This window comes from Cuculus canorus, chromosome 4 (genome assembly GCF_017976375.1).
Source record: "Cuculus canorus isolate bCucCan1 chromosome 4, bCucCan1.pri, whole genome shotgun sequence".
Lineage (NCBI taxonomy): Eukaryota > Metazoa > Chordata > Aves > Cuculiformes > Cuculidae > Cuculus > Cuculus canorus.
In genome coordinates, this window is record NC_071404.1 from 79,181,440 (window position 1) to 79,207,793 (window position 26,354).

The 26,354-nt window shown below is 49.7% G+C and overlaps 1 protein-coding gene across 4 annotated transcripts in view; it reads right to left on the reverse strand.

Moving 5' to 3' along the window:
* Nucleotides 1–8,153: 8,153 nt before the first annotated feature.
* Nucleotides 8,154–26,354, reverse strand: part of USO1 (USO1 vesicle transport factor) — a 31,308-nt gene continuing 13,107 nt past the window's right edge. The window contains exons 11-25 of one of the 4 annotated variants that reach the window (XM_054065176.1): nt 25,579–25,667; nt 24,748–24,902; nt 23,710–23,915; nt 22,538–22,558; nt 19,008–19,118; nt 18,607–18,725; nt 18,070–18,251; nt 17,039–17,160; nt 15,266–15,404; nt 14,022–14,185; nt 13,521–13,610; nt 12,597–12,683; nt 10,958–11,056; nt 10,278–10,493; nt 8,154–9,104 (exon numbers count right to left, since the gene is read on the reverse strand). In XM_054065176.1, coding sequence (XP_053921151.1) covers nt 9,027–9,104; nt 10,278–10,493; nt 10,958–11,056; nt 12,597–12,683; nt 13,521–13,610; nt 14,022–14,185; nt 15,266–15,404; nt 17,039–17,160; nt 18,070–18,251; nt 18,607–18,725; nt 19,008–19,118; nt 22,538–22,558; nt 23,710–23,915; nt 24,748–24,902; nt 25,579–25,667 — 1,878 coding nt within the window. In that variant the 3' untranslated portion in view covers nt 8,154–9,026. Of the gene's footprint in view, nt 9,105–10,277; nt 10,494–10,957; nt 11,057–12,596; nt 12,684–13,520; nt 13,611–14,021; nt 14,186–15,265; nt 15,405–17,038; nt 17,161–18,069; nt 18,252–18,606; nt 18,726–19,007; nt 19,119–22,537; nt 22,559–23,709; nt 23,922–24,747; nt 24,903–25,578; nt 25,668–26,354 lie in introns of all 4 variants that reach the window. The other 3 variants (XM_054065175.1, XM_054065179.1, XM_054065177.1) reach the window with 3 other exon arrangements.

The following is a 26,354-nucleotide window of genomic DNA, read 5'->3' on the forward strand; positions in this document are numbered from 1 at the left end:
CTGGTCTTGCAGTGACATAGGTGCTGCCAGTTCTGTCATCTCAGAGATGGAAAGATGTGCTGCATCGTCAGTCCTGCTGCCATGACACTTCATTGGGGAGATCCTTCAGGGAAATAGAGCAGCAAATCTGTGAGTAGTAGGTAATTGTAGATAGGTTGTTTCTGAAGCAGCAGGTGCCTGGAAGCAGCTGCATTCACTGATGTCCTGTTATGTAGCATGAAGCGGCAGGGAAGAAAGAATAACAGTCATGTTACCTGCTCAGTCAGAAGTCGACACAAACTTCTGATGAGGAGCTGGGAACATCACCAGGAACATTCAAACAGGGTCTGAAGGCTGAAGAAAATTGCTGTGCAGCCAGCTCTGTTGTAAAACCCACATTTCAAGGGTAAAATGGGCGGGGAATTTCTCACTTGGTCTTTTCTGCTGAGGCCAAAGCAGAAGGTTTCCAGAGCAAAAGGGCAGACGTGACTCAAGCATATGTCAGACCACCAGGAAATGGTCTCAAGTCCCACAGCAATCACCAGAACACTTCACTTTTCAGCATCCCACCTTTATTTTAAAAGAAAGCCAGGCAAAGATATCTGTGCTGTACCCAGTGGCAGTGACTGCCATGGAAACACCACCAACACATCACCTAGGCAACCAGGGCAAAGTGTGATCTGTTGAGAGCTGTGAACAACAGTCCTGCGCAGTCTTGGTTACCACATTCCCTTTTGGTCATGCACTCACATGTGTGGGAAATTGGCAGCCACATGGGCTGGAAATCCCAGAGAAAAGGTGCCTCTAGGTCTGCTCTTGGATTAAGAATCACATGTTCAACATATCATTGGGAATGATGGGATAATCCCCATGCTGAAAGCTTCTAGCCACTAGATGAAAGGTACTTGTTATCCTTCTCGTACAAGAGAGTGGAACCTGGGGGCCAGGAGCAGCAGTCGCTCTCGGTCTATAGCAGTTGCAGGTGGAAGGCAGACCTGCTCGGGTAAAACTCCCAACAATCCAAGTCCCTCAGACCCCACTCCAAGCCCCATTAGTTATGACGCAGCAGCCGGTCCTGTGGCCGGCAGCTACACACACGTCTCAAAATGCTTGGAAAAGCAGGTAGCCCAGGCCCTGCTGGGAAGAGGAGTGAGCAATTGGCTACCTGCAGCGGAGACTGTTCCAAGAGGAAGCCGTCTGTCGGTTGCCCAACCATCTCCCCCTTCCTTGCCATTGAGGTGCATAGCGTGCGAGAGAAAATCAGCCCCAGACAGCTGATGACAGAAGCCAAGTGTAGGTGTCTGGGAGACTTAAACGAAATAATAGAGAAAGTTTGCTCTTATCCCAGAGGATTTCCTGGAGTGATGAGTGAACCTGGCGTGGTTTTGCCCTACCTTTGGCAAATGCTGTGCATCTGGGCGGGCTGACACAGCCTTGTCCATTTGTAGTGAGGAAGCAGCAGTTCCCCTTACGAGTACTTGGCTGGAGCTGTCTCCATCCTCACCTCTGCTGCACCAGCCACGGCACCAGAGCCGTGCGTGTTCACCGGGCACCCTCTGGGGCGCCACGCTGGAGGGAGCTGGGCAGAATGAACCCACCTGGAGAGCATCCTGCCTGCACCTCGGCGTGCCACACCTGCTGGCTTTGCCCAAACTGCCTCAGACCGTGGGCAGCTCTGGTAAATGAGACCCTAGGGAGCCTCCCAGGTGCTCACTCCAGGCCCTGACAGGCCAGAGAAGCCCTTTGCTCATCCACCAGGCGTCCTCTAGCCACCCTGGACAATCGCTTCCCCACCAACAGACATTTGGGAAAATGGCTCCCTCAACAACAAAACAAAAGCCTCCCAATAAATACACAACATTCTGCATTTAAACCTTTCCAGCAGTTCATCCCAGCTCCCAGTGTTTGTGTGAGCGGAGAGACCCACTGACACATTCTGCACTGAAAAATGTAGAAGAGAGCATTTGGTTCATTTCCAGATTTTTATTATTTTTTTTTACAACAAGCACACCACTATTTCCGGTCAGATGAAGCTTTTCATTCAACCTGGGTGATTTTGTACTAACTCCTTGATTTACTATGACAAAAGTAAACAAGCGGCATTCCAGTCACCTTGCAGTGAACTCGGGAGCAGCAGCTTCACCAAAAGGAGCCAGGAGAGGAGGGGAGAGGTGGGAGGGCAGCACGGTGCCCAAGCTTGTCCGCAGCCTGGGAGCTACCTGTGCATTTCCTGGGAGCCAGAGGTGTTGGTGTTGGTCCACAAACACAACATGCATCACTGGAGTTTGCAAAAGCCCAGGAAAGGAAGTTGGGCAGAGACTGAGGCAAATCAGCTGCTCATATGCAAAGGTCTCACAGTGGATCAGTGGCAAAACAGGTCTTTTAACTTGGTCCAGCACCCTCCTTCTTGGACTCTGTTGCTTCTCTATCCAGGAGTGGAAGGACACGCCTTGAGGTTTGCACGTGTGCCACCACTATGCTGAGGGGGGGTTGGAAAGTGTGAACCCACGAGGGCACAGTGCTGGCTCCAGCAGGCGAGCAGGGAACTCCTGTGGGCACACAAAAGCACGGAGCCCCTGCTGGCCCTGCCCTCCTGTGGGTGCACACAGCTTTGTACCCACCATGTACAACCCTGGAACCGGCACAGCTCTTCCCGCAGAGCTCAGCACAGCCCGCGCCGCAGTGCATGGCTCAGCTGCCTGCGCTGTCTCGGAGGGCAACGTGCGCTCTGCAGCGGAGGTCTAAAAGCCCAACGGCCCTTATGAGCTCTTGCGGCAGATAAACTTGTCTCAAATGTGCCAGCAGCTAGAACTGGTTTAGGTAGAGAATTTCTAGACTTAAGTAGAGGTGCACTAGAGCTGTTTGCCCTGCAGCTTTGTTTGAAACCAGAAGCAACCGCCTAGTTAGCTTGGAAACCTTCCACCCGGGCGGTGTCTGTGCCGTGTGCGGGAACACGGGGCCCTCTGGTGGCCGCGCTCGGCGGGCGGGGGGCGGGGGGTGCGCCCGAGGGGAAACAAGCTCTGACTCTTTCCCTCGGCAGCTTTCTCCCTCCCAGCCACGAGCCCGCCTGCACCGGGAGAAGGGTGCAGCCTGCAGCAACCCCGCAGACCCTTGCATTGGCATTTTGGGGCTGGAAGCGTGCGGGTGAGAGTCAGGGTCCCCGGAGGGGGGGGCAAGGAGAGACACATCATGTGGCTTCGGGCTGTCGTTACCCGCCTTGCCTGTGTCGTGGGGGGTGACGCAAACACTGCACATTTGGCTGTACTTTGGGCATGGTTTAGACTGAATCTCACTGCGAGTGTTGAGTGTGAGAACCTGTCATCGAGTGAGGTGCAGGAAAGCTCATACCGATAGCTTAAACCAGCATGTCACTAAACTCCCCTAATCAGTGGGGCAGCCGTATTTCTCCTTTGCCTTTGGACCATACCTGTATCCGGGAGCTGAGCTCTATACCTGGTGAAGTGTCCAAGTCTGTGATGGTGTTACTGGTGTAACTGCACTCACGGAGCCCCTGGAGTCAGAGATGTGAGCATGCTCCAACCTGGCCCATCCTCCACTGAGGCAGCAGGGGTCCTTCCATTTTGCACCTATTCCATGTCTTAAGTTGCAAACAGCAGCTCTGCAGACCCTTTGTTTCATTCCATTCTGAGGTACAAACAGACAAGACGGGCTAAAACCTGGGGTCAGTTGGGTACAGAACGAGTAAGAAAGGTCTTTTAGGTAAATCCCTGGAAATACGTTAAGATACAGACAGCAGATCTGTCCGGAGAGCAAGGAGCAGGCGATTGGGAGTTCAGGAAGCAAATTTAGAGGGCTGCAAGCATCTCCTTAGACCTGTGCACTTCCACAAGTTGGCTCCTGCTCTGCTGGAAATCTGGGGCCAGAACAATTGAGAAGTGCATGAGCGCCAGCTCTGTTATTTGGCCCCAATGAGGCCCAGAGGGAGCACCAAGGAGCTGAGGATCAAGCTGCTTTCCTGCTGTGGATGCAGAACCTGCATGCCTCCAGCTCACTGCATGGCTCCTTGGTGTAAGACAGGGTGTTCAGAAATCCCAGCCTTGCCAAGAACCCAGGTGGCACCAGACAATCCAGCAGCCATTAGGAAAGCTCTGGGAAACCCTGTTGGCAGTGGAACTCCAAAGAGAGCCTTCCTGCTCTTGCAGTGTGAGGTGTAGTCCTTCTGTGCTGACTGTCTTAGCCAAGGGCACACAGTCTCCGTGCTGTCTTGGTGATGCTTTCCAGCACAGCCAGGGACTTGCATGCAAGTCACGCTGCTCTGCCCTTGCCTAAACAGAGGATGCAGCAAGGGCAGAGTCAGAAATGGCTCATTCCTGCAGCGTGGGCCTGATTTTGGAAACCGTGTGCTCAGTGTCAGCTCTGTGAGGTGCTGAGCGCCTCTCACCCAGACCGTCACGTAGCCTCAGCACCACAGGTAGATACCCATCGGGCTGCAGTGGCTGTGCCTGCCGATGCGGCTGGGGAGTCCCAGCCTCGGGTCTCACCGATGATGCGGGCAGCTTCATTTTCTTGGTGCTTTCTTTCCCGAGGCCCCTCTGTAACACTGCCCCAGAGCACGTGCTTTCTCAGGGGTCTTCCCGTCTTTAAATGCACCAGCTGGAAGACAAACGGCTCTTCCTGACTGGCACAACTATCTCCCTCCAGTCGAGCAGGTTGTCTGCCCTGTGATTTATCGTCCTGCTTCACGTGCTGCCTGCAAGCGACCGTCAGTGACCGCTGACTGCCCCCTTTTTGCCCAGCAGTGACATCTTCAGCTTCAAGGCGCACAACTATGCACTGATAGCATTTCAGCCTTGGCCTGACCTTCACATGAGCCTCAGGATCTGGGCCCATTGCATCACAGTTGCTCCCAGAAAGATGGCCGTTGTCAAGATCAGTGTCATAAGGTTATTGGTTAGTTATAGAAGTGGTAGGAAGCAATCTCAGGCTCGTCCAGCCCCATTTCTTATTTCTGAGCTGTCAGTGCAAATAAAAGTCATGTGCTGCATCTGCTTCATGGAGCAGAGGAGTCGTATACATACAGAAAAACCAACAGTGTCCACAGCAGGGCTGTACAATTAGTGGAGAGAGGTTTGTATGCGCTGCAGCTTGTGATGGAGATTCACCATCTAGTCACTGTGTCACTATCCAGTGACATGGATTCACCACTTCCCTCCCAGAGAGAGCCCGTGGCCTTTAAAAAATCAGGTCAGTTGGATCAGCGGGCCAGGAGAGCTGTAACATCTCCAGTGTGGACTGGAGGTGTCGGTGTCCCTTCCCAACACCCATTTCTGCAGTGTTGCTACCCAGGCTGTGTGATACAGACCACGCACACAGAGGCACACAACAGCCAGGAGGAGGAGGGACATGAAAACATGCCAAAGGGTGTGTGACAGGGAGAAATATGGCAGGGGTCCCACCGCATAGCTGAGAGGGGCAGCGAGCAAATAAAATACACGTTTCACTTCTCTTTTCACAATGGAGCTGTGCTACACAAGAGAAGCACAGGTCTCCGCCAGCTACGAGGCCATCACTCTCATTTGACAGCAGTTTTGTAACCCTCTCCTTTTGCTCCTGAATGCATGGGGTAAGTTTATTTAAAGTGGAGATGCTGTTTGGTGAACACTTGGGCACTCAGGAGGAACACGAGAAGAGGTCGTGATTCGTCTCCCATGTCTCCTGGGGGCTGAGGGAGGAACCACCCTGCGGGACAATGGCAAACCTCGCTCATGGGATGGATGGGTTCGGTGAGCAGAGGGGCCAGGGGAGTGCAGAGTGGTTAAAACATCCACTTGATGGAAGGGACAAAAACACTGCAGGTGGAACAGGAGCACCAGACACATCCTGAGCCTCCTGTCCCACTTACATATGAACACGGATGGTGCTGACAGTTGGCAAGGGGCAAAGCACACAGCCATGCATTACCAACACCCATATCCTCCTTACCTAAGCTCCACACAGGTCGGGATTTGATTGCTTGGCAACCAGTTTCCCCCCTCAGTCAGTCTCCAATCTCCCCCCATTCAAACTTCCCCTTACTCTTGTATTTTACTGGATGGAAGACGTTGTTCTATAGAGTACAGTATTCGCAACAAAAAGATCACTTAAGCCTGTATGCGCTGCTCAACAGTTCTAATATTGTTTTCTAGGAAGAACTTCACACAAACAAAGAGGTTTTGGCACTTTTTGAGCTTGCAGACAACCAGCAGCAGGCACAGACTGCATAATACCGGTAAGGCTGCTTTTGCTTCCCTGAACTTCCTACTTTGCCAAAAACTGATCCAGAAAATGGCATAGCATGTGTCTGAAAGAGATTACAGAGGTCTCGTTTTCAGGCCAGGCAGCACTGGAGCTTTCCTGAAACGCCTCGGGCTGAAAGGGGGATGTGTCAAAAGACCCACACTGGCCCGGACACACACCACAAGCACCCATGCTGGACTCCAGGGGGCTGTGGCGGTCGATAATCAGCATTGCTTGCTTCTGCTCTTCTCTCCTGGCACTCTGCAGCTCGGCCTCTTGTCCTGTTTACCTGTATCAGTGTCAGTATGTGCAGCTAGCACGCTGGTCGTGTGTTTACCTCCTCCCTATCATCAGTTGCTTGCTTTGACAAAGACAGTATGGGGAAAGGATGCAAATGCTATACAGAGTGAGAAAAAACACCTTGTATTTGTAGTGTGCTAATCATGATGGGACAAGAAAAGATTCCAAAAAAATAAGAAAAAAATTGATATGCATGGCACAGCCAAGAATGCACAGGCAAGTGAATGGCTTCTGGGCAAAGGCCACCCCAATGATAATAACACAGTTATAATCCAGACATGGCTCCTACCAGCAGCAAACACACCACTAGGATGGTGCAACAAAAAAATCAACACAACAGGTTTTCTCATTGGGAAGAGCACTTTGAACAGGCGCCTTTGAAACCTGTTTGTAACCAGCTTGGCTGTCTCCAGCACTTCCTACCCAACCTCGCTATCTACCCCTTCACTTTTTGCTATTTCAAACATTTTGAAGCTGCATGCAAAGGGAAGAACTTCCCAAGCATAGCACTGTGGAGAACAGCCACAAGAAAATGTTGTGGTTTACTCTCTTTTGGCGCAGCACTGAAGTCCAGGTAGAGCTGCCCGGTTAGCAGCCCCTGTTCAAGATCAGGCCAGGCTATCCATCCCAAGCCTTGTACTTCCCCGTAGTGAGGCTGTGCTTGTGTTTTTTCTTCAGATGACTCCATCTGATCCGTGTAAGGAAAAGATTTGTTTATCTACATCTTCTTTTATCCCCTTTCCCTCTGCTCTGGCAAGGCATGCTCGCCTCCCAGGGCACGATCGCATACTGAAGGACAACGTGTGTAAATGTCTCTTCATTTCTGCCCACAGCATTTTGAGACCCCTCCTAGAAAGGCACAGAGAAGACAGTAAAGCAAAAACCATCCAGGGGCAGATACAAGGTGCGTAGAACAGAAAAAGCGCCTGCAAGGTCACTGATCACCTAACAGGACATGGGGAGGGAAGAGCAGATTTCTCTGCTGGCCCAGCTCCACAGGCCACATCAGCTCCCCAGGGTCTCCACAGATGGCGGAGCCACAAAGCTCCCCAACACCACTCCTCTTCCACTGAATGACCCAATGCTTCCCAGGAAAAGCACTAGTCACAGGACAGCAGACAGGCACATATAAACAAATCCCCCCCATCTTGTCCAAATAGGGCAGGACAAACGGTCACCGGCTCCCCACGGTGGCAGCAAATGGCAACACCATGGTCACAGGAAACCTGGGTACGGAAGCTGTCACCTCTACTAGGGCTCACAAAGAGAGGTGTTCTTAAAACCAACATCCCAAGACACACGTAAAGGAGCTCCCATTCCTTCAGGGGATAATGCTGGTGACTAAAGCACTCACTGCGATTTCCAGTTCCTTAGAGAATGAGCGTGTCCATCCTACCCCTTCTGTAATCCTACACCGATTGTAACGGCACAGGGGTAGTTATGGCTCTGGCCCTGCTCACACTCAAGCATGCCGTGTCCTCACGTGGTAACGGCCCCAGCCCAGGGTGTATCATCACCTTCGCCTGCTGCCCCAGACCGGTCTTTAGGCCATTTTACACATCTACAGAAATGCCTTTTGTTAAAGCAGAACAAGAGAATTAAATGAGTGAGTACTAAGTGGCTACACCTATTTTTATTACCAAAACTGAAATAGATGCCTTTACCATATTCAGCTTTTTCTTTTAAAATTTCATCTTTTATTCACTCATCAAGAGCCAATAAGTTATATAAATCATAGCAGTTTTCATCTCCCTACTGAAGTAGTCAACAAGGTTTTTACTTATTTTTATGCTGACAGGTAGCACATCAGATCTTTAGAAAATGCGTTGGTCTTGGTTTTCCACAGCATTTCTTCTGAAAAAGGCTACCTCTCTGGCGCAGCTTCCCCGTGAAAGCTCTCCCGCGTTGTTAGCGTGGCGCTGCAGCTCCCTGGGAAGTTCTGGCTGCGGCCTTAGCAGGTGTCAAGGCACTCGGCGCTGTGCAGGTCCCTTTGCTCCCAGAGAAGCGGCCCACCAGGCCGGCAGGGCGGCTGCCGCACACTGCAGCCACCCCACCGCTCTGCCTCGCCACCGCTTTTTGGAGACCACAATTACACTGAAGTTCATGCTGGAGGCAGGGGCGATGTTTCCACCTAACTGATGTTAAACTAGATTCTTCTGTATTTAATTAAGAGTTCCAGCAGGTTAAAACCGGAAACAAAAGCACAGAACTTGTCGATGACAATAAACTGAGGCAGCAGCATTGTCATCCCCGTGCTTTAAACAGCGTCTAAAGCAACTTCTAAACAAGGACAATTTGGGATACTGATGCAGAACTTAAACAGTGATTTTTGTTTGCTTTACCTTATGTGAAGGGGTTTCAAACACTTCAGTAACTTAGAACTAGTCCCGTGGTTGCTCTTTTCCCCGTCTGCTTCTCCTAAGCAGATGTTTTGCTTTGTATACCAATAATAGATTCTTTTTTCCCCCGATAGCAAAGCAATCTCGTTTTCATGGTAACACAATAGCATTCTAGTCTTGCTCCTCTTCATCCCCATCCTCATCTTCATCTCCTTGATCTCCAGATTCGATGTCATCTTCATCTTCAACCTGAAATTAGAAAGGTCTATTGTGAGCAGTAACATCCCTTAAACCCCGATTCAACCTTTTGAAGGCAGACAAATGCCAACGGAGTGGAAATAAGCTTTAGAGGTAGCATAAAACTATCCCGGTGCATCAAAGAGCACTTAATAAAGGCAACTTCCATCTTGGAACATCATGCAATATTTAACTTCCCTGCTACCTACTGGGTATGGCTGCCTCCATTGAGCACCACCAGCTCTGCCCGGCCCATTCAAGCAGGCGCTTCACAGGTCCTTTAGCTGCCAGCACAGCTGGGGAAAGTAAACCCGCACGGCTCACCAAGCAGGTGGGTCTGGTGCTCTTCAGCCACGCGTCTGTCCTGCGCTTGGCCATCAGCCAAGCTGATCACATCGCTGGGGTATTTTCTCCCTCTTTCAGTCATTTAAGAAATCAGACTCGGAGGGTTCCTTGGCTACGCTTGCGGGATCTCCACTTGCTACAAATAGTTCTCAGTACAAATGATGCCTCCACACAACGCAGGTTCTTTAAAACTGTATTCCTACAGCTCAGGCTAAACAAGGCCACTGTTCACCACCGACATGGAATCCTGCCTTTAAGGACTACTGCGTAAATGCCAGAAGGACTGTTTCCTGATAGGAAACCTGGGCTGCAGCCCAGTGCTCAGCCACAATACCTGCAGCACAGCAGCTGATTGCGTACACCTTACAGTCACACATCTAGCAGCGAGTCAAAAGGACTCTTGAAGAAAGCTGTCCAGAAAAGGCTGCCAGAAATTGCCCTGATAGTCAGCAGCACTGCTTACGCAGCAGACTAAAGCTTTCTAGTTATCGCTTGTATTATCTGTGGAATTATCCCTTAGGATAAAGTGACCATCATCTGCTTTCTAGTGGGCAGCCAGGATGAGCTGCAGCAAAGCCAGGCACGTGGTCAGGTATGATCCCAGACCTGTACACGAGCAGTAGCTTTCCTCACGGGAGCCTGGCAGGTTCTACTCCCTAGGCTGAACACTTCTTTGAAGAGGCAGTTGTCCTCCTTTATTGTTAGCTGCCAGCCTAAGCTCAGGAAGTAGCTCCAGCCCATTCCACAGCCCTCTCTTCACAGAAGAGGTCTCAGAGAAAGGGGCCTCAAAATTAGTGGATCAGGTACTGCCTGAACTCATTGACTCATAGTTTCACTTACCGGTACACCAAGATCCTTCAACTTGATCTTCAGTGCAGAGAGTTTCTGATCCTGGTCAGCCAAAAGCACCAGAAGATCATCCTGCTCTTTCTTTGATTCTGCCACTTCTTGCTGAAGTTTACTTTTCTCATCTTGCAAGATGGCAACCGTGCTGCTAGCTGAATCCAGGTGCTGTTTCAGTGATTCTTTTTCCTCGGACAGGACTTTGACTTCACTCTGGCAACACAAAAGATCCCGCACCAAGGCACAGGAACGGCTGAAGCCTTGTTGCCTCCAAACACATTCCATGCATACCTGTGACAGCTCCAACCCCACCAAGTGCCCTGTGGCCTTGCTCCCACACACTTCCTTACCCCAACTCCCTTTATTACCAACCAGGATTAAGGGAAGTGGAAGTCTTAGCAGCAGCTACCTTCCACCCAGCCAAATGGGACGGTCCCTGTCAGAGTAAAGCTGTTTGCTAGACTAGCCTTACCGACTCTTTGAAAGCAGAGAAGGGGCCTACATTTCCCAAGCCAAAAATGAAGGAGGAAGTGCATCTGGCTTCCCCCCCTGCATAGCTTGAAACACTGAAGATGCTGAGGAAACAACAGACTTCCACCCAAAGCCTGTCCTGTTGCAGAAGTCCTACTAACTGCCAGCTGAGTACTGACGCAGTTTGGTGTTCACCCACTACCAACCTTCAGTTCCCTTATCTCTTGCTCAAGTCTTCCCTCCAATCCGGAGTTGTTGGCTGCTGCTGCACCGCTGTCTCCTAATGCAAGATCTGCAGTTGCATTCTGTGGACAAAAACCACAGTCTTAAAGCACTGAGTGCTTGCTGTCTGTATGTGAGGCAAGAGGCGCTACAGTTAGGTGTAGAATTTAAAAGCATTTTTTGTTCTTGCAGCATAGCCAAGGTGGGGCAGTTATATCCATCGTAGGCTGTATAGCATCAGAAAATGGATCTGTGATTCCCAGGGTCTCAATAAAAACATGTAAGCACAAGGTCACAAAAGGGAGAACGCAAGGCACAACCTTTTTCCAATAGAAGCTGTGCTCTCAAGAGACTATTAGTTTCGCTAGGCAGACCTTGTCCGTTACAGGCCACCCGCCCTCTCAGACACCTCTGAAGGGCCAAAGAGTTTCTTTAGTCAGCTAAATATGCAAATCCAAGTATGGGACCACTGAAACCAGCAACAGTTGGGTCTCAGTCAGTCCTACTTAAAATATGGCAGCTGTCCTTCAGCTAAAGCCGCAGCACAGCACGAAGGGAAGGTGATCGGGTCTCCAGCTGTACGGGGTTTAAGCCAGAGCTCTAGGGAAGGCCGGCCGGGGGCAAGGCGGGCTGACAACTGCTGGCAGCATGGAGCATGTCCGTGTGCACCTGTCTCCTGAGCACACATGGCTAGCTCCTGTCAGAGCAGCTGGCCTTTTGGCAGTGCAGGCAATAAAGCCTTCCTCTCTCAGGAGCTGTAGGCTACATTTCACACTGACCACCTTCCCCACACAGTCCTCTTTCTCACAATACTGAAATTAGAAATCTGTGCTCACATCAGAACAAACCAGCGAGAAGCCAGAATTTAAGTGAGTCCAGCTCCCACAGAGCAGCCACCCTGCTTTCATCACAGCAGAGCATGGTACGCAGGAGCAACCCTCGTGCTGCCTGCACACCCAACATCATTGGCATCACGTGGCCTGCGCTCCTGCAGCTTTACTCATTAGCTCTGCTGTCAAAACACCTGTCACGCTGTCATGCAACTCCCTGTGTAAGTTCTGTAGCTCAACATTCACTTTATAGTGCTGTCAGCTACTTCTGGGACACAACCACCCTTCTTTAACTGATCTAGAACGCTTTATTAGCTGATCTTTGCAATACACAGCTAAAGAAAGCCCTGAAGCATTCAGAGGGCTGCACAGGCAGAGGCACTGACCATGTGCCATTCAACTGCACGTGAGCTTTCAAATTAGAATCAACTGTCTGTGAGAGCAATGGTGTTCTCTATAATATATGCAATATCTTGCTTTTGCGTCTCACAAGAGAGCATCCCCTCTGACAGGGGTAGGAGCTTAAAGCACGGAATAGCTGGTATTTGTTTAGTAATACCAAGGATCAAAGGCCCCACAGAGCACCAGCTGAACAGGGAGTCTCCTCTTTCCTCACAAATGATCTCTCTAGGTAAGGTGTTACTTCATTTAAAACACTGCTGGCATCACTTGCTGATGTGTATTCTTAAAACAAGCCGGGGTTCAGACAATGGTGACGGGCAGCATAAGCAGGAAAGCCAGTTCTGGAAGATTTAGCCCCCAAACAGGAAACAAGAAACTGTGTCACGGGTACCATTACTTGTAGCTTTTGATTCTCCATCTGAAGCTTAGAGATTTCTGCAGACTGTAGTTGCAGCTGACTCCTCAGCATTTCCAATTCCTTTGGGAAACAAAATTAAAATGTATTTTTCAGTTGATTTGATAAAGCCAGGTAGTTATTCACATCAGACTTTTCTTAAGCTAAAATCTCCCAAACCAACTGCTTCGTATGACTGCGTGAGAAGAAAGCTGCATCCCTGTCCCCATGACAGAACAGCAGCTGTTCCTCCAGCAAACAGAACTAGTCAGCATCATTTTCCACTCTGCGTCTATGAACTTTTTTCTGTGGAATGCCCAGCCCAGGCACCACTTGGAGCCTCAGCCATGTTCACAAAGGTGTCGCTCACCACCGGCACTCCCGTTAACCTTCTCTATGCATTATCATTCTCAGTGGAGAAACACATCATGACTTATCACTCCAGGCGTTAGTGCTCTAATCGGAGAAACTCCGAAAGGTGTTTTTTTGAGCAACAGCTCCCTTAAATTACTGTGTTGGTCTGTTTGACCAAGTGACAGGTCATAAAACAAGAGGAAATGGCCTCAAGTTGCACCAGGGCACAGTCAGGTTGAGTATCAGGAAAAACTTATTCAGGGAAAGGGTCCTTGGGCTCCCTGGTTCAGAGGCTGCCCAGGGAGGTGGTGGAGTCCCCATCTCTGGAGGGGTTTAAAAGACAGGCAGATGAAGTGCTTAGGGATATGGTTTAGTAGTGGACAGGGATGGTTGGGCTTGATTATCTTGAATGTCTTTCCCAGCCTTATGATTCTATAATAAAGCTACACCATTAAAAACATCAGCATGCTCAGGAATCAATGCTCCTCCCTAAAGTGTGGCAAAGCTACCTTCCCATCCCCAGCTACCACTGTTCATCACAGCTTTGCTGAAACACCCCAAGTTCACCTTCTGTAGGTCATTATTGTGCTCCAGGCCACCAGGTTTGCTGGTCTGTGAGGACTGCTCTGTAGTTCCCACTTCTAATGGTGAAGCTTTCTGTAACAGCAACAGGAAAATCAGCCGTACAACACACGGACCAAATACAGTCACACTGTCAGAATCCAACGCAAACTGTGTTTGCACTGTCCAAGTTCCCAGAGAAGGTGCAAGCACAGGTTAAGAAACGCATGTCAAAGCTCTCCCGTTACACAAGAGCAGCTGGACGGTCTCCAAGGGGGATGCAAAAGCATCCCTCCCAATTCAAAAGCAGAAGGCAGGCACAAGATCAAAGCAGCACAAATCACTCCCAGGAACAGCACAAAGCAGAACAGGCTCTGCTCAAGCCATCTCTACTCTATTTCCTATTACCAGTGTGCACTCGGTGACGATTGCTTGGCTGCCATCAGTAGGACTTACACAGCTTAAAGCAAATTACGCTGCATCAGGTAATGCTGAGACAGTGCTTACCAGTTTTTCAATCACAGACTCCTTTTCCCTTAACTGCCCTTGCAGCAGCTCATGCTTATTCTTCCATTCTTCCAGCTCTTCCTTCATTTTGCTCACATCTTCCGTCTGAATGCCGTTCATCTGAAACGTATCACTGTGGGAATTATGGTGCTGAGTGTCCTTTCCTAAAAGACAGTTTACACCAAAGGTCACAGGCAGCAACATCAGTTTGAAGTTGAAAACACACCGACTAAGGTATTGATGGCCTGCCCTCCTCCCGCCCCGCAGGGCAATCCCAGCCATTCCAACTCAGGAGCCAAAGCAAAGGAATTAAGAATTCTCTGTCAAAAGCTGAATAAAGAGCTTAAATTCCCCATTCCTCTGAGTACCTATTTGTGACTGCACCTCCGCACTGCTTCAGTCATACAGTTCACCCAAAGTAAGCTCACAGACAAATCATTCAGAGAGGAAGGACAGCTATTTCCATATGGAATTTTAATCATCCATAATTCTGAAGTTAGAATTACTTTTTGACATTGGTCGTATCCAGCTTAGCAGGCATCCTGACCTTGGAATAACTTCCCTATGCTGTTCTGATTGAAGTGCCCATCTGCCATACCACAGTTCTTCCCCAACTGATCCTCTCATTGACAGCCCCAGCCTGCAGCACAAACCCTGGCCCATCCGCTCATCTTCCGAGTTGGAACAGGTGACGACTGTTCTGGACTAAGTTAAGGAATCATAGAAGCATAGTATCATAGGGCAGTTTGGGTTGGAAGGGACCTTAAAGATCATCTCGTTCCAACCCCCTGCCACGGGCAGGGACATCACCCTGGATCAGGCTGACCAAGGCCCATCCAGCCTGGCCTTGAACAACTCCAGGGATGGGGCAGCCATAACTTCCCTGGGCAGCCTGGGCCAGGGCCTCACCACTCTCATGGTGAAGAAATTCTTCCTAATGTCCAGTCTGAGTAGCAAAGGTGCAGGAAGCCTCTGCCAGCAGCTCCCTGGCAGCCAGTGCTTCACAGGCACTTAAAGACTAACACAGTATTTTGAGATAATGAAGCAAATCTGATGCTTAAACAAAATTGTCTGCAACATTCAACATCAACTCAAAAAAAGCGTATTTTATCTCTGGGATCTTCTCATCTGCTGCAGAACACACGGCACGGGTTGCGTGCTGGAGCCATCCTGCAGCTTGCATTTAAACCACGGGAGATCTCTGCTCCAGCAAGATCACTCGTGTCACTCCTTCTGAAGCCTACCCAGCTGGACTTTGAGGAGATTGTACTGGTCCTTGTGCTGCTGGATCTGCGACACCTGCTGCGTCACTGTTGCCTGGAGCTGTTCGTTTTGAGATGTTAAAGTGTTAATTCGTTGTTTTAATTCTTCAAGCTCCTGGTCCTGTGAAAGGGAAAAGAAATGCTCTTGGAGTATGAACACTTTTGAAAACAGTACTGACAGGAAGGCACAAAGAGAGAAACACCTCAACTCGACCATTTTCATGCTTCTGGCTAGTGCCCCTGTCAGTGCTGCCTGTGACAGATAAGCAGAACAGCCTCATGCAAACCTAGACAGCTCTTCCCAGGAAAAAAGCCTGGGAAAGACAGAAGCTGCCTGTCACACCAGACCAAAGCCTTCTGAATTTTTTGGCGAAGAGCTCCAGCATCCCCAGTGCAGGGACAGCAGGAGAAAGAAAAGAAACACAGAAAGTCTAACAACTGTCATTTTTCTCCGTCACACTGCACGCATTTGTCCACTCCGGGAGTCTTGAAAGAAGCCATAGTAACTGCAGTCACCATGCGTCCAGTAAAGCCTCACTGACAGGTCACAAGTACCTCTTGATTCCTCATGTTCCACTATAATCCATGTCCACTCCACATCCCTGAACTAAACCCCCCTGCTTCAGGTCCTCATTAGCTATTGAGGTGAATTAGCTCTGCTTCTTTACCACTCAATCTAAGCTGTGGCAACAAAACAAATGAACTGTGCGAGTCCAACCACAGCAGGTCTACCCAGACTTCACTGACACTTCATTCCTTCATTCAGCCACATTTTGGCTGACATCTTCTCAAAGGTGAGAACACAGGATGGAGAATTCCATCTCACTGTGAAGCTCTGCAAGTGCTCCAGTTACTCATTGCAGGAGCAGCTCTCCAGCGCAGGGAGGAGCAGACATGCCCCAGGAGAAGAATTAAACTTAGCCAGTGTTCTGACTACTGACTTCTCACTTAGAATCATCAAATCACCAGGTTGGAAAGGACCCACTGGATCATCGAGTCCAACCATTCCTAACAATCCCTAAACCATGCCCCTAAGCACTTCATCCACCTGTCCCTTAAAACACCTCCAGGGAAGGTGACTCCACCCCTGCCTGGGCAGCCTCTGCCAGTGCTCAATGACCCTTTCTGTGAAAAAATTTTTCTCCTCATGCCCAGCCTGAACCTCCCCTGGCAGAGTGTGAGGCCATTCCCCCTTGTCCTGTCCCCTGTCACTCGGGAGAAGAGGCCATCTCCCTCCTCTCCACAACCTCCTTTCAGGTAGTTGTAGAGACCCATAAGGTCTCCTCTCAGCCTCCTCTTCTCCAGGCTAAACAACCCCAGCTCTCTCAGCCGCTCCTCGTCAGACGTTCTCCAGCCCCTCACCAGCTTCGTTGCTCTTCTCTGGACGCGCTCCAGAGCCTCAACACCCTTCTTGTGGTGAGGGGCCCAGAACTGAACACAGTACTCAAGGTGCGGTCTCACCAGTGCTGAGTACAGAGGGAGAATAACCTCCCTGGACCTGCTGGTCATGCCGTTTCTGATACAAGCCAAGATGCCGTTGGCCCTCTTGGCCACCTGGGCCACTTCTGGCTCATGCTGAGTCGGCTGTCAACCAACACCCCCAGGTCCTTCTCCTCCAGGCCATAAAGTCTTGGGTTAAGTATTCTCAGAACTGTTTCTGCATTGCTAGATTCCTCATTACTTGTTTTGGAGCACTCGATATCAAAAAGCCACAACAAGCCCTTCTGGAAGCACACACAGTGGAGCCCCTCTCACCTGCTCTCTGATCACTTTCTTGTAGTGAGTCACAATGTTGTCATGCTGTTCCAAGGTCTTCTTGACCTCCTCCTCCTTTTTATCTTCCTCGCTGGACTTGTAAATAGCTTTGCTGATGACGCCTGTCAAAAACAGCCTCTGTCAGCTGCAGCCCCGTTACATCTCTTTTGTTCTCCAAACAGCCTCACCCAGTTTAATCCAGTCCACAGCATTAGAAACTCACCCTGCACTTTACAAAAAGCCATCACAACCAACAGGTTTAAGAAAATAGGAAACCACAGGTTCTTATAGCACAGTTTGCACCCTTACTGCTTTACAGAGCCTCAGAAAAGCAAAAGTATTTTGGGTCTTCCCTGCCAGGCCAGGTGTGGGTTACGCAGTCCGACTCCACTGCTGCCCAAGGGCTGTGCGTGGAAGTGAAAGACTTCAGACAAGAGCAACAGGCAGATGGTATGGGACTGGGCAAAACCTCTTCACTGTTGCAGCTTCAAGGTTTTCTCCTTCTCTAGACTGATTTAAGTTGGGCAATATCACTAAACAGGACGTTAGTTAGATGTTGAGGACAGTGACAACCTGTCTCTTGAGAGGGACAGAACACACCGGAGAGAGTCCCTATCATTTTACAACAAGCCAGGAAACCTAGCAGTTCAGTTAGAAACAGCAAATATCTCAAATGCATAATTCCACAAACCAAGCTTCTGTGACCACCATATATGCCCAACATTTCAGTCTCTACATGAGCAGAGGTAAATACACCTCTTGGCCACAGTGTGGTAGGTCACAGCATGTAGTAAGAGTCATTTCCCCAAAGAACACGAGGTTAGGCAGTTAGAAAAGCCCTGGAAGTATTTCACTGAACCCCTGAGCGGTGACATTGGGGATATGGTTACTTGCAGCTCTTACTGTGACGTGTTCTTCAGAATGCTCCCTTTCAGTACTGTCACCCTTCTGTGAAGATGGTTACCTTCAGCACACTTTTAGTTCAGTCATCAGTTCATCACCAGAAACTAGAGACAAAAGCGTAACTTCACCTTCCAGTTCCTTTACAAGCTTGGTGAATTCATGGTCAAACATCATGTGGTCCGGGCTAGAAAAACTGGGCTGTGGTTTCTGAGCAGCTCTGGAATAAAGTTCGTGCTTGCTGATGAAGCCGAGCTTCTCGATGAAGTTCTCCCTGCCAATCCTCTTCTCAATCAGCTGTTTCAGCTTCTCCCTGCAAGGCAGAGACAAATCCATCGGTGCAGCACTGCAGGAATGAACCCAGCCTTCCCTCAAGGGGGTTTTGCTGTTACAACCCTGATTCTCTGTCTCAAGCCTTTTCTTTGCATTCCAGATGCAGTGTTTCCATTGCCAGGGACATCCACCCGCAGCCCAAGAGTATCTGAAACATCAGCCTCCCTCTGTTTGCTAGCCACGGGTCAGTTATTTCACATCCCGTATGGAACGGGCACGGAAAACATTCAACCGTGTGTTCCCAGCTGCACCACCTCGGTTAAAAGCCTCTTAAACCACCGTCTGCCACCCACACTCCCTTCCCTGCAGCCCTCTGGCTTCTAGATCGTACTTACTTGCGATAATTTTCCAGGGAGTTGTCATTGTAGTAGATGGAAATGCCCAGCAGCAGCGCACACAGGCCTTGGACAAGCTGCTCCTCTTCTCCGAGGTTCTCAGCTATCTGCCCCGTTAGCTGGAGTTCTCATTAAGGACATTTCAGGTACTCCATAAGCACAGCACGTGTAACCCTTCTCCCTGTATGAACTCCCAGTTAAAACAACTTTCACACGTGAACCTGAGCTTAATGAGGACGCAGGCAAAGCCAACCCAATGCTTGTGGCCTCTCTTGCTCCAGGGCATTTTCTTTCCTCCGTCACACAGCATCCCCACAGACCTGCCCAGGTAAATGTTTGTTCACCTTGAATAATCTAAGTAATTCCTAAGCAATCTGTCTTGCTCCGCAAGCCAAGGATACGAAAGGGACATTGGCTGGGTTGTGAAGGAAGTGGGTGACAGCAATGGAGCAGTTGCTCAGCCACGTGCAAAGCAGCATCAGGAGGCCAACTCTGGTCTGTACTTTGCTGCCCTGAAAGTAACAACCCATCGTTATCTCTCCACAGGAGAGGACCAAAACACCAAAAAAAAAAGCCACGCTGATTCCGAACTCACCCACTTTGACCTTGTCATCCTAAAAACAAGCCGTTGTCTGTGACAATCCCTTTTGTTAGTGATATGGAACACAGCTTTAGGGCTCTGATCAAACAAGCACTAAACCACTCCTACTGAACTGAGTAAAACGAGCAACACAGATGTGAAATATGACTCAACACAAATTAGCACCAATAGAAAATAATAACGAATTAGTTCTGTGCTTATAATTAACAACAGGATAACATGAAGGAACACACACACACAAACCTTGTAAAGAGGGAAACAGGTGCACGTTAAGTCAGGTGGGGGTACCCTGTTAAAAGGGATGCATCACTAAGGTTTCCCCCTGCTGATGAAAAATTGCCCATTGTTCCTAATCCCATTTGTAAGTAAAGAAAAAGAACACTAGCGTGGCTTCTGGTTCAGATGGTGCGCACACAGAGCCGCAGAGGAACACTAATGGCAATATTTGTGCTTGTTAACCAGAGAAATAACTTTTTATCTACAAATTGACCATCCTCTCAATGTTCTCCCCTTGTCTTTGCTGCAGATGCCGAGGGCACAGCCGTGCTACAAGTACGGCTTCCAACAGTCAACCTTCAGAGACCACCAAGAACAACATTCTGCGTGCCAGCTGCCACCGCGGACCAGGGGGCAGACAGGGATTGAGTACCGCAGAAAAGCCAAGCTCTGAAGAGACTGCCACCAAGACTTGTTGTGGAGGGACTGGGGTCTGCTGCATTATAGCCCCACCACAACCATGAAACCATCGCCTTGAAGGAGGAGAAAACAGATTTCAGACAGCAGCATGGCAGCCACCCCCAAGGAAAGGGAACATCTGGTCCTTTTTCACCACGCCCCTCATCATTACTCCAGAGACACAAGTGAGCAGGGTTGGAACAGCAAGGAACACGGCCATGACCCCTGCAATGAACCAGCTGCTCTGTCTCACGGTGAGTGCCACACACCCTTCGAGCTGTCCCTGGGCAGTCTTTGCTGTGGGTTTGTCTGCACCTTTGTTGCAGCCCGTTGTATAACACACAGTGTCTTCCTTGCTGCTGCCTTTCTGAACAGCACAACTGGTTTCCACTGACACAGTCCTCACAGAGTTGCCTAGTGCCCAACCTCGGCTCTCTTCTCTCTCTCTCTTCCTTCCTCTGGACTGGCTCAGCCGCTGTGCATTTCCCTGACCCACCGTGCACTGTTCATTAGTTCATGACTTGCATGCAACACAGCACTTTCAGCTCTCTGCTCAGGAGATGGCATCTATTTCCCACACAGTCTAATGACAAGAGGTGTTTAAGGGATTCACTGGCATACGTCAGGGTTACCCACAAAATAAGGCTTTTTGTTACCCACTAAGTAAGGCTGGGAACTGTGTCCACCTTCCAGTGTTCGGGTGAAGCACACACTGAGACACAATGTGACAAATCACAGGTCTTGCAAAGCTCACACAGAAATCCACCTGCCTCACAACACCAGCGTAGTGACCTAGAAAAGCACTGCAAGAACCTGCTGGGCACGCAGGCCCTCCTGGCTGCCCTGAACCCTGGCCATTGCTTTCCTCCTGCCCATCTCAGAACTACAGGGTCACAGTGGCTGGAAGGGACCAGGGCAATCACAGAGGTCGTACGCTGCTTTAGCACCAGAGAGTAGTAAAAGCACAAAGTCTGCCCAAATCACCACTAGATGAGATTCAGTAACAGCCTCCCAACACTGCCCATCGTTTAACTTATCCTGGCCCAGAAACCCCTTTGGGAAATGTGACCCTCCCGCAGCAGCACGGAAGGACAGAGCATCCTTGTCTCTGCTGAATGGAGGGAGCGTCCCCCTACCTGCAAGTGCCATTATGGAATGACAGGGAAATTACCCTGTTTTCCCCACTCATTGCTCCGCACACCGCTCCAAACTGCCAGGAAAGCCTTTTTCCCAGTAGAAAGACTATGCCCTTCCTGAAGCAAGACACGAAGGGAGAGCAAACCTGGGAACGGGCCGCTCAGCTTGACCAACGCAACCAAGCCCCTGTGTGTACAAATGCCAGGCTCTGCTTACAGCCTGCATTTTATCCCCCAGTAATCATCCATGCCACACTGCTTCCGCCCTCCTGGGAGAGGCAGAAGGGACTCAGAGCAACCAGAATCAGGCCAAGGAAGTCCAAGTTCATACCGAGTAATTAGGGACAAAATGGGTGTCGTAGCCAAGACACTGACCACACCAACTTGTCAACAGACTGAGTCAATTCTCCCCTAACTGAACAGTAGGAAATGCACCCTTCAAACAGAAAAAACAAGCAGCATCAGAACCTCTCTATCCCCTCACTCACATTAATAAATACTAGCTTTTACTGTCCCAAAGCTGTGACTACTGGGAATACGTGCTGGGAATAACCACTGTGACTGCAGTCCTGCCCTACAACACACTCGCACACCTCCTGCTTCCCAAAAGAACGCTGGTACAAGTGTCTTGTCCCAAAAGCAGAGTTACTCCTGCCCACGCAACCAGGGCTCACAGCACACGACATCTGCTGGAAGCAGCTGCAAATCACATTTATTCCCAAGCACTGCATGCTCTTCTGAGCTCAAATTAACAGTCCAGAGAGTCCCAGGTACCCTCTCTAAAAACCCCACCGCCCAGCTCTTTCCCAGACACGCCACAGTAAGGCCTGTTTGTGAGAGATGACAGCTCTCCAGAGCTGCTGTCGGACAACTCGGGGCCAGAAACAACCAGCCTCAGCCCTCAGGATAGCAGGTAAACATGGTAAATAAGGCAGGCAACTCCTGCTTCACGTGGTGATATTTCAGAACTGGGTTTTCTGCCACCAATAACCAGCTTAGCAGTGCTTTGAGCAGCACAGCCTGAAAGTCCAACTCCTTGCTTCAGGGACCACGTGCCAGTAATGAGATCCCAGAAGCTCCAAGGTTAAAACTCCTTCTGGGAAGGAGAAGGCACAAAGTGGATGGAAGGCAGGTTAAATACCCTTTGTCTTTTAGCAGCCAGGAAATGGGCAGCATCTCCCCACATCAGGTTGCCCCAGCTGTTTGCTACAGGCCAGCCTGAGAAAACAGCATTTCTGACAGCTCCAAGAAAGCCCATCTGTTGGGTGAATGAGTCCCACTAGAAAAAAGGCACTCATGCTGCCTGAGATTGCTATCCCAGAGTTCTGTGAGCACCCCAGAGAATCAACTGAAAGAGCTTGTTATGGTAGGAAACAACCCAAACCCAACTGCCACACAGAGCCATAAGTGGAAACACGTCAAAAAGCAGTTAAAGCAAACCTCCCCAGCAAGCCAAAGACAAGAGAAAAAGGCCTGCTTTTGGCAAGAAAATGCCGAAGCTGTGCCAGAAAATACATACCCGTCTGTCGATCTTATCGCCCTGCAAGTTACATACACGTTACTAGAGAACCATGAAGCAGAACACATTTCAGAGACATCCCCCCAGACTCTCGTTCCCCTCCATCATTCAAGGCTACAGAGCCACGGGCAGTTCTACTGCCTCAGATTTCCTCTGGATAGAAATGCCAGGGAAAGGACAAAAAGGACCACTGTCTGTTTTCAGGTGAAGCAGATGAAAAAAGTCATGTGAATTAATTCAAAACTGCAGCATTCTGCCCTCACTCTCGACTGCGTGGAAGCAGTTGCTGCCAGGGTTAACCACCTCTGGGTACCACAAACCTTTAGGGAAAAAAACAAGCAGAACAAAGCCAAAGCCACCGGGCAGCCTGGGCTTGGACGTGCAGGTCACTCACTTGCCACTTGCAAAGCCACAGGTTAACACACTGAAACAGTTCAAAAAAGCTTTTGGCTTTGAATATCAAAACCAACCATCAATCCACGAGAGCCTGGTGTTTTCCATGTTAACAGTGACAGGTTCAATCCCAGCCAGGCACTTCTTCAGCAACAAAACTGGGCTGGAGATCCTGCCAGCTCACCCTGTCTTTTAAACCAGGTTTAAGGTCTGGATGCTTTAGGAGCCTCTGCCTACTGAAAGCAGACATCATAAAGCAGTGGTCGCTGATGAAAAAGCCGGATTTGCTGCTTTTCCCCACACCCTGAGGCAAAGGGTGCTTCAAGCAGCACTTAAGAACAGTCTGCAAAAGAGACTCCTCATTAACAGAATCATGGAGCGGTTTGGGTTGTAAAGGACCTTAAAGTATCATCTAATTCCAAGTCCCCTGCCATGGGCAGGGACCCCTCCCACTGGATCAGGGGCTGCAAGCAACCTGGCCTTGAACCCCTCCAGGGATGGGGCAGCCACGGCTGCTCTGGGCAACCTGGGCCAGGGCCTCCCTGCCCTCACAGGAAAATGTTTCCTTCTAAGATGTCCCCTCTCCCAGCTCAAAACCATTCCCTCTCATCCTATCCCTGCACTCCCTGATCAAGATTCTCTGCTTCCTTAGCCGAAGGTGGTCTAAGGCCCCCCCATGAAAGCAGCGCTCGCACCCTCCTGCAATGCACTGCCCCAGGAGCACCGTGTCTCTCAGACACTCTACGCTGCAGCCCAGGGCAGGGGCAGCGGGGCCGTACCTGCGAGAGGATGTTGGTGCACTGCTGCAGCAGCGAGACGGGTGGGTTGCCAATGCTTGTCGCCAGCTGGACTCGCAGGAGCTGTTCCTTCAGCGTGGCGTTCTCCTGCAGGGCGTGCGCCAGGGCCACGGCGGCACACCAGTTAGAGAGAGAGTCCGTGGAGAAGAGGCCACCACAGAGCAGCTGGCCAGCCGAGACAGAGTTACCTGTAGCTGCCGCAACGGCCGAGAGGCACAAGTGAGATTAAAACAAGCCACAAAGCCGGCAGCATATTTAAGACATCAGCATGAACGTAAAACCCAGATCTGATACAATACATGGAATACTTCCAAGTGGAATATTTTGACGGCAGGAGGATATTCACCCCCTATGGCAAGGGGAGTGGAATTACATGATCTTTAAAGTCCCTTCCGACTCAAACCATTCTATGATTTAAGCTAAAGTACAGTTAAGTTTCATCTAAGCAGTTGGGTTCTTGGAAGTTAGACAGAAGTCCCTCTGAGAGCATGTTTTCTTTAAAACGCTGTTTTTCAGACACTGTTCTTTCTTTCAAAATGGTGAAGTCTTGTGTGAGGTATAATAGGTGCCAAACAGATGTCTGTCCTGTAATGGCCTCTGTTCGGAGTTTCCGTCTTATCTGAAGAGGCAAGGTCAGGCAGAGAGCTGGAGCCAGCTCCAAATGAGCAAGAGTTCTGACTGTTGCAAAGTTTCATAACATTAAAATTAGACCTTGGAAACTAATAGAATAAGATTTCTGGGAAAATTTATACATATGCATCTAAATGGAAAATAGATTCGTGTCTAACTCTTGTGTCATTGCACCTGATTGATGGAGGTCACTCCCGCATGTTGCCCAGGCCTGAGGAAGGATGCTTGCTTTCTAAAGCTCCAAAATGAGCCAGAGAGATTTATTTTCTAGCATTTTCGGTGTCAGATCCTTGCTGGGATCAGACACTTTATGGCAGGTAGACAGTTTCGCAAGAGACATGAGCTGAGGCATTTAAAGGTTTGTGTGAGGGCACAGCTCGCCCCACGTACCGTCAATAGTCGATGGCAGAAGCGTTGAAACGATCTCTCCTTGTCCTTTTTGGTTTTTGTACAGGAAGCACTGGAAGCAGTAGAGAACAGCACAGCGCAGCACAAATGGCTGCCGTTCGTTCACCATGGACATCAGGAGCACTACAATCGCAGGCCTGTTTGGAAAGGAAGGAGAAAAGTCGTTAGGACAAAGCTGTGGATGAAGGCGACTACGGATACACAGTTTGGAGTGCATTCTCCAGGTATGGAAAGAGACTGTGTGACTCCAATTTACATTTGGTTTTGATACCATAGTTCTTCAGCGCGTTAACACACACAACAGTAGAGCCATTAACCCGTAACCGCAACGAGCTGGAGTTTCTTCCCAACATTTCCTTCTCCCACAAGTCCCCTGCTGCTCCCAGGCAGCTGCCGCCTCCTAAGGCCTCTGCACCTTGTACCACAGAAGGCTCTTTTTCCACCCTTGCCCTCCTCTTCAGCTGTTAAGATTAAGATGCCTTTAAGCTGACACTAGCTGCTCCCCAGCCTGAGCACACACCAATTCCCCGCCTCATTTCCTGGCCTCTAATCTTTCTGCAGGCTGTCCTTGGGCTGGCAGCAGCAGCTCACCCCAGTTGATGGATTTCTCAGCTACTGCTCATTCATTTTTCAAGTCCCACACCAAATAAAATCAGTCCTAGGCCTCCTTTTTCTGGAAACACACCTTCATACCGTATCTTGAGCTGCTGCTCTGTGCCATAACGCCAAACTCTGAACTTAGACAGGTTAGAGGGCCCCTGCCCATACCAACACATCATCACCTAACGCAGTTAATTCCTCGTCTTCCTTTACCTTGGTGGATTGGAAGGTGCATTTACAGAGGCAAAGTAGTCTTGATTCATCTGGCATCCTCGAATGACCTCAGATACAGTGTTAATGGTCTAGGCAAAGGGCAGAGAAGAACATGAAATCAACAGTTCAATGTCAGACACAGTCTACCAACCTAGTTCACTCAAAATTGCTCAAGATCACCCTGACAGCTCAGTATCAACAAACTCATACCAAGTCTCAGCACAGAGACTTACTCAGTAAAAGCATTTCAAACAAAATCCTGGCAGCAAGCAGCAGTCAAGTATGCTGACCAAAGGTTGGGGCCAGAGAGCTGCTGTCACACCCAGTTACCTCCACCTTCACTTTCCATGTCAGACCAGTCCTGCTGTGACAGCCAGTCCAACTGACTGGAGGGAGATGCACTGAAGAACCCGGCCTACACTCCTTATGCGAGGGAAAGCACTACAGTGAGACATGGCTTTCTAGGAGCTTGGCATCCCTCATCATGGGAAACCTGCCAAGGCAGAGCGCTTTTGGGCTCTCGTAAAAAAGCAAAACAATCAGGGCAAACCCACCCCCAAAACAGGGAACGTGAGTCAATTTAGCCACGCCAGGATATGCTGGAACCCAACGTTAAAAATAAGCACATCGAAACACTTTATGGTTGCAGAACGTAACAGAAAAGCCTCTTACGTTGGGGTTGCCCACACAGGAACCTGACTTCTCTAGCATCTGAAATACTCTTTCTTAGCAAACACCATCATCTCAGTCTCTGCAGCAACCTGTTATCCCTGTGG